A 13,574-nucleotide genomic window follows, 5' to 3' on the forward strand; every position below is an offset into this window, starting at 1 on the left:
ATTATTATATACATTTATACCTTAAAAGCTTTTATCTGTTCCATGACTGTGCTGCACATAGTAATAGTAGGATTCTCTTTGGGTTCTTCAATTTTCTCTTCTTCCAGAGAGCGTTTTCTTGCTGTCTTTCTTTTTTCTTGTAATTCTTTCTTTAGCTTCATTTGGAAAAATTTTAGTGTCTTAAAAATTTCTCGGGAAAACTCTTCCACATCAGCCTCCATACGTTCCCCATTGAGGTCCAAAAACCCTCCATCCATCCACCTGAATTGAAAGAAAAAAATTCTTAAACTCAGACTTTTGGAGTTTGAAGGGGCCTTAGAGATCCTTTAGGCTAGACCCCTTATTTTTTTTTAAGAGAGAAAAATGAGGAAAAGAGCTGTTAACAGTTTTTCTCAGGTACATAGGTAGAGCTGATGGTAGAAAGACAAAACTAAAATAATCATTTTGACTATGCTGCATGTGCTAAAATATGTATCAGATTATAAATGGATGACTTATAATACCCAAATTAATGCAGATTCACATCAGAGAAATGCAAATCAAACCACAATGAGAGACCATCTCCCATTGACCAGAATGGCTATTATTAAAAAGCTTAAAAAAAAACAAAAAATAGATGCTGTGAAGAAAAGGGAATGCTTATTCACTGTTGCACTGTTGGTGGGACTGTAAATTAGCTCAGCCACTGTGGAGAGTAGTTTGGAGATTTCTCAAAGAACTTAAGACAGAACTACTATTTGACCCAGTAATTCCATTACTGGGTACACACTCAAAGGAAAATAATCATTCTACCAAAAAGACACATGTACTTGTCTGTTCATCACAGCACTATTTATAGTAGCAAAGACATGGAATCAACCTAGGTGCCCGTCGACAGTGGATTGAATAAAGAAAATCTGGTAGAAAAGTAACATGATTGAAAGTGGGGGGAGGGGGGAGGACTCAAGATGGCACTGTGAGAACAACCCAGGATTGGAGATCTCATTGAATCCGTGGAGAGGTGAGTCAGAGCTGCATTTCCAGACTGATCTTTGTTGCCCACGGAATGGGGAAACTCCCAAGTATAAAGGAGACTCGGGATGCCAGGCAGTACCTCTGCCTGGCGAAGCTGGCAGCCGGGGTGGTGGCGGCCGGCCACCCCAGCACTCCCCACAGGGCACGCTTGTCCGGGTGCCCTGTTGAACCGGCAACCTGAGACTTGAGAGGGCTGGACTTGAGACTGAACGAGACTTGGACAGGGGGCCAGCCCAGGGGATTGCAGGGACAGAGCGTTCGGGGTAGCCCAGTGGGACAAACAAAACCGCGATTTCAAACAATCCCCGGGCAGGCGGTCCGAGACGCTCTGTGGGGGAGGGGCGTCCACCATTACCGAGGCAACCCGCCCCAACTGAGATACACGCCCACTGCTGATGCAGCCTGCTGTTGCCATGGCAACCCGCTACAATGAAGAGACTCCACCGCAGGGCGTGGCGGAGACCACAGCAGAACAGCAGAGCCTACAGCAACAGGGAGAACCACACAACAGCAGGGCGGAGCCTCGGCAGGCAAACAGTGGCTAGTCTGCCTCCTAGCTGAGCAGAACACCTCAGCGGACATCCAAAAATAAAGCCCGAACCCCCCAACACAGAGCATTTGAGAAAAAAAGGGTTTTTTTAATGAGCTCGGTTGCAGCAGAATCAAACATAGCAGCCTAACAGCCCTGAATGAACAACAGAGCTCACAGCTCAGCAATTGAGCTCCTATAAAGTACAGACTGTCTCCTAGAGCAGCTCCCTGACACCTCTAAATCCAAAAGACTGACATTTGGCAGGCATCATCCTGGGACAAAGATAGCATAAAAAGAAACGGGTAGCATCCCTCACTGTGCCACAGCTGCTAGAGGTGCACCCCAGACAAGCAGGGCCTGGAGTGGACCTCAGCAGTCGTACAGCGAAGGGGCTAGACTGGTAGAAGGAAAACCAAGTAACAGAAATACTTCATCATCAATAATCTGGGTGTCCACTCAGAGACCCAATAGAAAAGTCAGCAACTACACAGACGAGAAGCGGATAAATCCACAAAGATGGGAAGAAACCAGCGAAAAAAGGAGGAAAACACCCGAAACCAGAACACCTCACCTCCTAGAAAGGACCAAAACTCCTCACTAGCAAGGGAAAAAAGCTGGATGGAGAATGACTGTGAGGAAATGACGGAATTAGACTTCAGAAGGTGGATAATGAGAAACTTTTGTGAGCTTAAAGAACATGTATTAAATCAATGCAAAGAAACTAAGGAACTTGAAAAAAAGATATGGGGAAATGATAACAAGAATGGATAACTTAGAGAGGAATATGAATGAATTAAAGGAGCTGAAAAACACAATACAAGAACTTCGCGAAGCATGCACAAGTTTCAATAGCCCAATTGACGAAGCAAAAGAAAGAATATCTGAAGTCGAAGACCAACTGAATGAAATAAAACGAGAAACCAAGATTAGAGAAAAAAGCACAAAAAGGAATGAACAAAGTCTCCAAGAAATGTGGGACTATGTGAAAAGACCTAACCTATGTTTGATAGGTGTACCAGAAGGGGACGAAAGAATGAATCCAAGCTGGAAAATACTCTTCAGGATATTATCCAGGAAAATTTCCCCCACCTAGGAAGACAGGCCAACACTCAAATGCAGGAAATACAGAGAACATCACAAAGATATTCCGCAAGAAGAGCAACCCCAAGGCACATAATCGTTAGATTCAACAAGGTTGAAATAAAGGAGAAAATACTAAGGGCAGCCAGAGAGAAAGGTCGGGTCACCCACAAAGGGAAGCCCATCAGACTCACAGCAGATCTCTTGGCAGAAACACGACAAGCCAGAAGAGAGTGGGGGCCAATATTCAACATTCTTAAAGAAAAGAACTTTCAACCCAGAATTTCATATCCAGCCAAACTGAGCTTCAGAAGTGAAGGAAAAATAAAATCCTTTGCAAACAAGGAAGTACTCAGAGATTTTGTCACAACCAGGCCTGCTTTACAAGAGCTCCTAAAAGAGGACCTACACATAGAAAGGAACAACCAGTACCAGCCATTCCAAAATCACACTAAATGCTAAAGAGCATCAACATAATGAAGAATCTACAACAACTAACAGGCAAAACAGCCACTTAGCATCAAAATGGCAGTATCAAATTCACATATAACAATATTAACCCTAAATGTAAATGGACTAAATGCACCAATCAAAAGACACAGACTGGCAAATTGGATAAAAATCCAAAACCCATCAGTGTGCTGTATCCAGGAAACCCATCTCACATGCAAGGATACACAAAGGCTCAAAATAAAGGGATGGAGGAAGATTTACCAAGCAAATAGAGAGCAAAAAAAAGCAGGAGTTGCAATTCTCATCTCTGATAAAATAGACTTTAAAGCAACAAAGATCAAAAGAGACAAAGAAGGCCATTACACAATGGTAAAAGGATCGATACAACAAGAAGAGCTAACGATCCTGAACATATATGGACCCAATGCAGGAGCACCCAGATACATAAGGCAAGTTCTTAATGACTTACAAAGAGACTTAGACTCCCACACAATAATAGTGGGAGACTTTAATACTCCACTGTCAATATTAGACAGATCAACTAGACAGAAAATCAACAAGGATATCCAGGGCTTGAACTCAGACCTGGAGCAAGCAAACCTGATAGACATTTACAGAACTCTCCACCCCAAATCCACAGAATACACATTCTTCTCAGCACCACATCACACCTACTCTAAAATTGACCACATAATTGGAAGTAAAGCGCTGCTCAACAAATGCAAAACAACTGAAATCATAACAAACAGCCTCTCAGACCATAGTGCAATCAAGTTAGAACTCAGAATACAGAAACCAACCCAGAACTGCACAGCTTCATGGAAACTGAACAACTGGCTCTTGAATGTTGACTGGGTAAACAATGAAATGAAGTCAGAAATAAAGAAGTTCTTCTAAACCAATGAGAACGAAGACACAACATGCCAGAACCTCTGGGACACATTTAAAGCAGTCTCTAGAGGAAAGTATATAGCAATAAGTGCCCATATGAGGAGAATGGAGAGATCCAAAACTGACACCCTATCGTCAAAATTGAAAGAGCTAGAGGAGCAAGATCAAAAAAACTCAAAACCCAGCAGAAGACAAGAAATAACTAAGATCAGAGCTGAACTGAAGGAGATAGAGATACGAAAAACTCTTCAAAAAATCAATAAATCCAAGAGCTGGTTTTTTGAAAAGATCAACAAAATAGACAGACCACCAGCCAGATTGATTGAAAAGAAAAGAGAGAACAACCAAATAGATGCAATAAAAAATGACAAAGGGGAAATCACCACTGATTCCACAGAAATTCAAACCATCATCAGAGAATATTACAAACAACTCTATGCACATAAACTAGTAAACCTGGAAGAAATGGATAAATTCCTGGACTCCTGTGTCCTCCCAAGCCTAAACCAGAGGAAGCTGAAACTATGAATAGACCAATAACAAGGTCAGAAGTCAAGGCAGCAATTAAGAGCCTAACACTCAAAAAAAGGCCAGGTCCAGACGGGTTCACAGCCGAATTCTACCAGACACACAAAGAGGAGCTGGTACCATTCCTTCTAAAACTATTTCAAACAATCCAAAAAGAGGGAATCCTTCCCAAATCATTTTACGAAACCAACATCATTCTGATACCAAAACCCGGCAGAGACCCAACAAGAAAAGAAAACTTCAGGCCAATATCCATGATGAACATAGATGCAAAAATCTTCAATAAAATATTGGCAAGCCAATTGCAACAGCAAATCGAAAAACTTATTCACCATGATCAAGTAGGATCCATCCCGGGGATGCAAGGCTGGTTCAACATATGCAAGTCTATCAGCGTAATTCACCACATAAACAGAACCAAAAACAAAAACCACATGATTATTTCAATCGACGCAGAGAAGGCATTTGACAAAATTCAACAGCCCTTTATGTTAAAAACCCTCAATAAACTCGGTATCGATGGAACGTATCTCAAAGTAATAAAAGCTATTTATGACAAACCAACAGCCAATATCATACTGAATGGGCAAAAACTGGAAGCATTCCCTTTGAAATCTGGCACTAGACAAGGATGCCCTCTTTCACCACTCCTATTCAATATAGTACTGGAAGTTCTAGCCAGAGCAATCAGGCAAGAAAAAGAAATAAAGGGTATTCAAATAGGAAAGGTGGAAGCCAAATTGTCTCTATTTGCAGACGACATGATAGTATACCTAGAAGACCCCACCGCCTTAGCCCAAAAACTCCTGAAACTGATAAGCAACTTCAGCAAAGTCTCAGATATAAAATCAATGTGCAAAAATCACAAGCATTCGTCTGCACCAATAACAGACTTAAAGAAAGCCAAATCAAGAACGAACTGCCATTCATAATTGCTACAAAAAGAATAAAATACCTTGGAATACAACTCACAAGGAATGTAAGGGACCTCTTCAAGAAGAACTACAAACCACTCCTCAATGAAATCCAAGAGGACACAAACAGATGGAGAAACATTCCATGTTCATGGTTAGGAAGAATTAATATCGTGAAAATGGCTATACTGCCCAAAGTAATTTACAGAATCAATGCTATCCCCATCAAGCTACCATTGACTTTCTTCACAGAACTGGAAAAAACCACCATGAACTTCATATGGAACCAAAAGAGAGCCCGCATAGCCAAGTCAATTCTAAGCAAAAAGAACACAGCGGGGGGCATCACACTACCGGATTTCAAACTATACTACAAGGCAACAGTAATCAAAACAGCATGGTACTGGTACCAAAACAGAGATACAGACCAATGGAACAAAACAGAGGCACCGGAGGCAACACAACATATCTACAACTATACAATCTTTGATAAACCTGACAAAAACAAGCAATGGGGAAAGGATTCCATGTTTAACAAATGGTGTTGGGAAAACTGGCTAGCCATGTGCAGAAAGCAGAAACTGGACCCCTTCCTGACACCTCACACTAAAATTAACTCCAGATGGATTAAAGACTTAAACATAAGACCTGGCACCATAAAAACCCTAGAAGGAAATCTAGGCAAAACTATCCAGGACATAGGAGTAGGCAAGGACTTCATGAACAAAACACCAAAAGCATTGGCAACAAAAGCCAAAATAGACAAATGGGACCTAATCAAACTCCACAGCTTCTGCACGGCAAAAGAAACAGTCACTAGAGTGAATCGGCAACCAACAGAATGGGAAAAAATTTTTGCAGTTTACCCATCTGACAAAGGGCTGATATCCAGAATTTACAAAGAACTCAAACAGATTTACAGGAAAAAAACAAACAAGCCCATTCAAAAGTGGGCAAAGGATATGAACAGACACTTTACGAAAGAAGACGTATATGAGGCCAACAAGCATATGAAAAAATGCTCATCGTCACTGGTCATCAGAGAGATGCAAATCAAAACCACATTGAGATACCATCTCACGCCAGTTAGAATGGCGATCATTAAAAAATCTGGAGACAACAGATGCTGGAGAGGATGTGGAGAAAAAGGAACACTTTTACACTGTTGGTGGGAGTGTAAATTAGTTCAACCACTGTGGAAGACAGTGTGGTGATTCCTCAAGGCCTTAGAAATAGAAATTCCATTTGACCCAGCAATCCCATTACTGGGTATATATCCAAAAGACTATAAATCGTTCTACTATAAGGACACATGTACACGAATGTTCATTGCAGCACTGTTTACAATAGCAAAGAACTGGAATCAACCCAAATGCCCATTGATAATAGACTGGATTGGAAAAATGTGGCACATATACACCATGGAATATTATGCAGCAATCAGAAATGATGAGTTTGTGTCGTTTGTAGGGACATGGATGAATCTGGAGAACGTCATCCTCAGCAAACTGACACAAGAACAGAAAATGAAACACTGCATATTCTCACTCATAGATGGGTGATGAAAAATGAGAACACATGGACACAGAAAGGGGAGTACTAAACACTGGGGTCTATTGTGGGGAAAAGGGGAGGGCCAGTGGGAGGGGGAGGTGGGGAGGGATACCCTGGGGAGAAATACCAAATGTGGGTGAAGGGGAAAAGGAAAGCAAAGCACACTGCCATGTGTGTACCTACGCAACTGTCTTGCATGCTCTGCTCATGTACCCCAAAACCTAAAATCCAATAAAAAATTAAAAAAAAAAAAAAGAAAGTGAGGGTACAAATAAGAAAAAAAAAGGAAATTTGGTACATATACACCATGGAATACAACACAACCCTAAAAAAGAATGAAATCATGACCTTTGCAGCAACATAGATGCAGCTGAAGGCCATTATCCTAAGCAAATTAATGCAGAAACAGAAAAGCAAATACCTCATGGTCTCACTTTGAAGTGGGAGGTAAGCCCTGGGTACACATGGACATAGAGATGGGAGCAACAGACACTGGGGACTACTAAAGGTGAGAGAGAGGGAGGGGAACAAGGTCTGAAAAACTACCTAGTAGATGCTATGCTCACTACCTGGGTGATAGGATCATTTATACCCCAAACCTCAGTGTCATGCAATGTACCCATGTCACAAATCTGCACGTTTCTGAATCTAAAATAAAAGTTGAAATTATAAAATAAAAATAAAATACAGATTTGACTCCATACTTCTAATTTTGGGGGTAAACATTAGTGAAATTAATCTATTATATTAAAAAGGAAATTGACTCTCAGAAACCGAAATGACAACTCATATATTTTTCATGTCAGAAGGGTAATGTGCTAATGTCTCAGAAACCGAAATGACAACTCACATATTATATATATATATTTTTTTCATGTCAGAGGGGTAATGTGCTGACATTGTAACAATGTTTGAAGGAGGCATACTTCTCACACATGAGCATGAAAATCCAATCATTAAGCCCATAAGCCAGAATAGGATCCCAGATATTATATTAGTAAGGTTAGTGGTTCCTTAACAGCACAGGATGCTTCTCCTCTATGGTACTTGGTTCTCTTTCCAATGGACAGATAACATCTACTTTTAAACACTTAACCAAAAAAATCAGTTTATATTTTGCAAGTTATTTTCTATCATTTGCTTGATTTTTATTACATTACCAGAAATTACCGTTTTTCTGATCGTTGCCACTTCAGAACAAAATTAAAAAACTTCTGATAGGGCTCAATGTTAACTTTTAATTTATCCAGTTCAGGATATTTTGTCAATTCCCACTTGAAAAGTTCCTCTTCTTTATTAATAAACCGCACTGCTTCTTCAGATTCCTGAATACGTTTTTGTAGTTGTCTTACATCTGTCACATACTAAAAACAAATAATTTTTTTGTCTTAAAAATATTCAAGTAATGTTATAAAATAGTATGGTATTGTGTAAGATATGTTCTTGCATTTATACAGCAACCTTATTTTATTTTTAGGCTGGAGTGCAGTGGTGCTATCTGGGCTCACTGCAACCTCTGGCCCCTGGTTCAAGCGATCCTCCCGCCTCAGCCCACCGAATAGCTGGGAATACAGGTTCACACCACCACACCCAGCTAATTTTTGTATTTCTAGTAGAGGTGGGGTTTCACCATGTTGACCAGGCTGATCTCAAACTCCTGACCTCAAATGATCACCCACCTAGCCTCCCAAAGTGCTGGGATTATAGGCATGAGCCACCACGCCCAGCCTATACAGCAACTTTAAATATTAGCTTTACAACATAATTAGGATTGAGAGAAAAAGGTATAATTATGTCTATACTACAAATAGAGAACTAAGTCACAAGAAAGATTACATAGTTCCAGTTCTGGGCCTAAAATTCAGGTCTTTGTTTGCCATGGCAAAACCCCATCTCTAAAGAAAATATAAAAAATTAGCCATGCGTGGTGGCACATGCCTGTTAGTCCCAGCTACTCAGGAGGCTGGGACTATATATAAAATGTTTATATAAATATTTATGTATTTTACTATATATTATAGTATTAGATAAATGTAATTATGTTTTTTATATATTATATGTATCTATATAATATAGTTAACATAAAAAATATAGTAAACATATTTTTTATATTTTTAAATTTATGTTAACATGTCCTGTATGACTCTATGGGCTGGCCATAGCTTTGTCGTATACATTTATCAGACCTGTTGCATGCGTTCCAGCTCTGCAAATTCTGTAAACTCTTCCATGAGGCGTGATTCCTTTTCTATTTCCAAAATAAGTTTCTCTCTCTTGGCCATTAGTTCATCTTTTCTTTTATGTTTAGCATTCTCAATTAGCTTTTTAAAAGACAATTTAATCATGTTAGTCAATCTGTAACAAAGAATTACCAAGTCAGAAATCTAAATACTGTGTATAATCATAAAAAAAATCAAAGGGCTGGGGGCGGTGGCTCATGCCTGTAATCCCAGCACTTTGGGAGGCCGAGGCAGATGGATCACAGTCAAGAGATTGAGACCATCCTGGCCAACATGATAAAACCCTGTCTCTACTAAAAATACAAACATCAACTGGGCGTGGTGGCGCATGCCTGTAGTCCCAGCTACTCGGGAGGCTGAGGCAGGAGAATCACTGGAACCTGGGAGGTGGAGGTTTCAGTGAGCCGAGATTGCACCACTACACTCCAGCCTGGGTGACGACAGAGTGAGACTCTGTCTCAAAAAAAAAAAAAAAAAAAAAAAAAAAAAAACAGAGAAGTAAATATGAGTACAAAAATAAAACAGTTTATAATAACTGATATAAAAATGCAAAGAATAATAAACCACACAGAAAAATGTTCCTAGATCTCCAAAGTGACTTTAACAACTGTGTTCATTAAATACTTTATTTAACAGATTCTAGGATAATAATAAAATTACCATTTATTGAGCATATGCCCAAGAACTATTAAATACCTTACCTATATTATTACTGGTATTATTATTCTCATTTCAGAGAAAAGAAATGGAATCTTATGGAAGTCATGTTCAAGTTCACAAAAAAAATCAAAATCTGGATGAGAATCTTGGTTTATCTGATTGAAGGCCACACTTTTTATTACAATACCATCTTACCTCCCAATTTAGGATAAACTGGTTTACATTAGGACTTTTTCAATATCTGAAATATATTCAGTCTGATATAAAATCATAAATCTTATCTGTGATACCGAGCTATTTAATTTCTCTGAGTCTCATATTTCTCATCTATAAAATGGAAGAAATGGGAGCACATGAGATTTTTATGAGAGGGAAATAACTGAATAAATGGAAAGCATTTTCTCAGTTAAGTGCTTCTGTTATTAATTTATGTAATAGCTCTGACTTTTTAAATGTCAGCTCCACTACTTACCAGACCTGTGAGTTAAGCCTAACAGCTTGCCTCCATAAGGGTGGCCAGTCTCAAACTCATATTTACACACAAAATTACCTTTAAAGCTAGATGGCCAGTAGATATGAAATTAAACGTGAATTCTATGCTTGAAATGTCAGAATACAAAAATACATACTGAAAAATATATTTACCTCATCATTTTCATCAAAAATGGGATTAATTTTCTTAGGCCACATGAGGACAGTTGCATTTAAAGCTAAGTCTTCTTGAGGAAATAGAAAAACATCTAAAAAGTAGCTCATTTGGCGTTTAGATTCCTACAAAAGAAACTCCAGATATAATATGCCATATAGAAAATCTAAGTCATTATGAAAAAGATAATTAACAACAACAATTTTTAATACCCTTTCGGATTTCAACTAGAAGCAGATTATTAACCGATATTTTATATATCGCCCAAACCAGATGGGTATTTCAATAGCTATAGTATTATTTATCTTGTTTCATGTCACATAGTTGCTTACTTTTATGCTGGAAATAAGGCTTTTAAGAAGTTTTCACTTGCAGTTAACATAACATAAAGGAACTCTTGGTCCTCCCTTTTTATGAATGAAAAACATAACTAAATGTTCAGCAAGTATTTAACTTTGATTTTAAATATTTTATTCTTATGAATTTTTAAATTTTTGAATCTCTAATGACAAAGATACTAAAGTGTCTTTTGTTTTGTATCTTCAGTGACATCACCATCTGTTTTGCCTACTTCACATGTTGCTGTATGCAATAGTTTAGAATATTGCTGTACGTAATCACTCAGAAAGAGTTGTAGGTGAGTTGGTTGGGTGTGGTGACTTACACCTCTAATCCCAGGGCTTTGGGAGGCTGAGGCGGGTGGATCACCTGAGGTCAAGAGTTCAAGACCAACCCGGCCAACATGGCGAAACTCTGTAGCTACAAAAAACACAAAAATTAGCTGGGCATGCTGATACACGCCTGTAGTCCCAGCTACTCAGGAGGCAGAGGGTGCAGTGAGTCGAGATCCACCACTGCAGTACTCACTCCGGCCTGAGTGACAGAGTTAGACTCTGTCTCAAAAAAAAAAAAAAAAAAGAGTTGGAGGTGGGTTGCAAATTAAAAAACTCCTAAAACAATAGATTTATCTGAGTAGAGAGTTTGAATAATTTTACCTTCTGTATTTTTCAATGCTCTATAAGCTGTACTGTAGTACTAATTTTTAAAAACTGAAATACAGATTCAAAGGCAAATTTAAGGTTTTTTATTTTATATTATATAGCTATACATAATTATATATTGCAAATAACATTAAATGTGTATTTTGTACATTACATATATATAATGCATGTGGAAATAAAACTTTAAAATAAAAAATGATCCATGTAATCTATTTGTAGATTATAGATTTAATAAATTATAATTTTTATAATTATAGATTAATAGATTAAAGAGAAAAAGCATATGATCACCACAGTAGATGCAAAAAAGAGCATGTAATAAAATTCAAAGTCCACTCGTAATAATTTTTCTTTAAAAAAAACCTAGTAGCACATCAGCAATAGAAGGGAATTCATTAATCTAGCAAAAGTACCTATATAAAACCCATGACAAATGTCATACTTAATAGTGAAATCTTGAAAGCTTTCTCCTTAAGGTTGGGCTAAAGATGGGAAACCTGCCATTCACTGCTATTCAGCATTGTACTAGAGTCCCAGAAAGTCCACTGTTGCAAAGAAAATGAAGTTTTGCAAATGTGTAATATTTGAAACAAAACTGTCATTATTTGCAAGTTATATAATGCAATATACAGACATTCCAAAATAATCTTCAGATAAACTATTAAAATTAAGAAGTGAAATTTAAAATATATGAAAATATTAAAGTTGAATTTTTTTTTTTTTTTTTTGAGATGGAGTTTCACTCTTGTTGCACAGGCTGGAGTGCAATGGCATAATCTCGGCTCACCGCAACCTTCGCATCCCAGATTCATGTGATTCTCCTGCCTCAGCCTCCCAAGTAGCTGGATTTATAGGCATGCACGCTCAGCTAATTTTTTGTATTTAGTATAGATGGAGTTTCACCATGTTGGTCAGGCTTGTCTCAAACTCCTGACCTCAGGTGATCCACCCGCCTCGGCCTCCCAAAGTGCTGGGATTATAGGCATGAGCCACTGTGCTTGGCCTAAAGTTAAAATTTTTAAATAGAAAATTTTAAAAGAAAAAGTGAGCGATGGGTATTAAACTACTATATAAAAATAAATTTTATATTATAGCCCAAAGTATAAAATAAATATTCATAAATCCATATTGATATGAATAAATCATTGAATAAATTAAAAAGTGGGGTAAAGAGACAAATCTCTGATGCATAAAAGTTCCAAATAAATTGTGTATATTCTGCATCCTAAAAGAAAGAGAATGTAACCTCCCGATTCTTAAGTATGACCTGCAAATAGTGACTTCCTTCCAGAGGGTACAAAATGGAAGGGGGAGGAAAAAGATGGAGAGACCTGACAAACACGACTTCAGCCAGGTGATCAAAGCCAACAACAGTGATAAGTCATGATAATTGTATATACCCTTGATATGATGTCATAAAGAGGTACTTAACCTCTGTGATCCTCCTTTCAAAGAAACCACACCTGAATCTAATCCTGAGAAGAAACGATAGACAATATCCATAGGAGGCCATCCTACTTGATCAATACTTTTCAAAACTGTCACGGTCATCAAAAACAAGCAAAGCCTGAGAAACTGTTATAGCCAAGGGGAGCCCAAGGAAATACGACTAAACATAATGTGGTATTTTAGATGGGATCTTGAACAGAAAAATGGCATTAAGTAAAAACTAAGGAAATCTGAATAAACTATGGGCTTTAACTAAAGATTTCCTTAGTTTTTACTTAATGCCATTTTTCTGTTCCAAGATTTGTGCGGTGGCTCACACCTGTAATCCCAGTACTTTGGGAGGCTGAGGTGGGGGGATCATTTGAGGTCAGGAGTTCGAGACCAGCCTAACCAGCATGGTGAAACCCCATCTCTACTAAAAATACAAAAAAATTAGCTGAGCATGGTGGTGTGCACCTGTATTCCCAGCTACTCAGGAGGCTGAGGCAGAAGAATTGCTTGAACCCGGGAGGTGGAGGTTGCAATGAACCAAGATCATACCACCACCGCACTCCAGCCTGGGTGATAGAGTAAGACTTTGTCTCAAAATAATAATAATAATAATAATAATGT

General features: G+C 38.4%; 1 protein-coding gene and 1 non-coding gene across 16 annotated transcripts in view; both read right to left on the minus strand.

Annotated features, from left to right (window-relative positions):
• Positions 1-13,574, minus strand: part of DNAH12 (dynein axonemal heavy chain 12) — a 346,345-nt gene that overhangs the window by 249,668 nt on the left and 83,103 nt on the right. For 14 of the 15 annotated variants that reach the window (XM_078351228.1, XM_078351230.1, XM_078351232.1 and 11 more), the window contains 4 exons: positions 10,512-10,637; positions 9,153-9,287; positions 8,137-8,330; positions 21-261 (listed from right to left, as the gene is read on the minus strand). In XM_078351228.1, the coding sequence (XP_078207354.1) occupies positions 21-261; positions 8,137-8,330; positions 9,153-9,287; positions 10,512-10,637 (696 nt within the window). Of the gene's footprint in view, positions 1-20; positions 262-8,136; positions 8,331-9,152; positions 9,288-10,511; positions 10,638-13,574 lie in introns of those variants that run through there. The other variant, XM_078351242.1, reaches the window with a different exon arrangement.
• LOC118148211 (small nucleolar RNA U13) lies at positions 7,842-7,947 on the minus strand. Its single transcript, XR_004734987.1, has one exon. It is a non-coding gene; the product is annotated as a small nucleolar RNA U13 (small nucleolar RNA).

This window comes from Callithrix jacchus, chromosome 15 (genome assembly GCF_049354715.1).
Source record: "Callithrix jacchus isolate 240 chromosome 15, calJac240_pri, whole genome shotgun sequence".
NCBI classification, from domain to species: domain Eukaryota; kingdom Metazoa; phylum Chordata; class Mammalia; order Primates; family Cebidae; genus Callithrix; species Callithrix jacchus.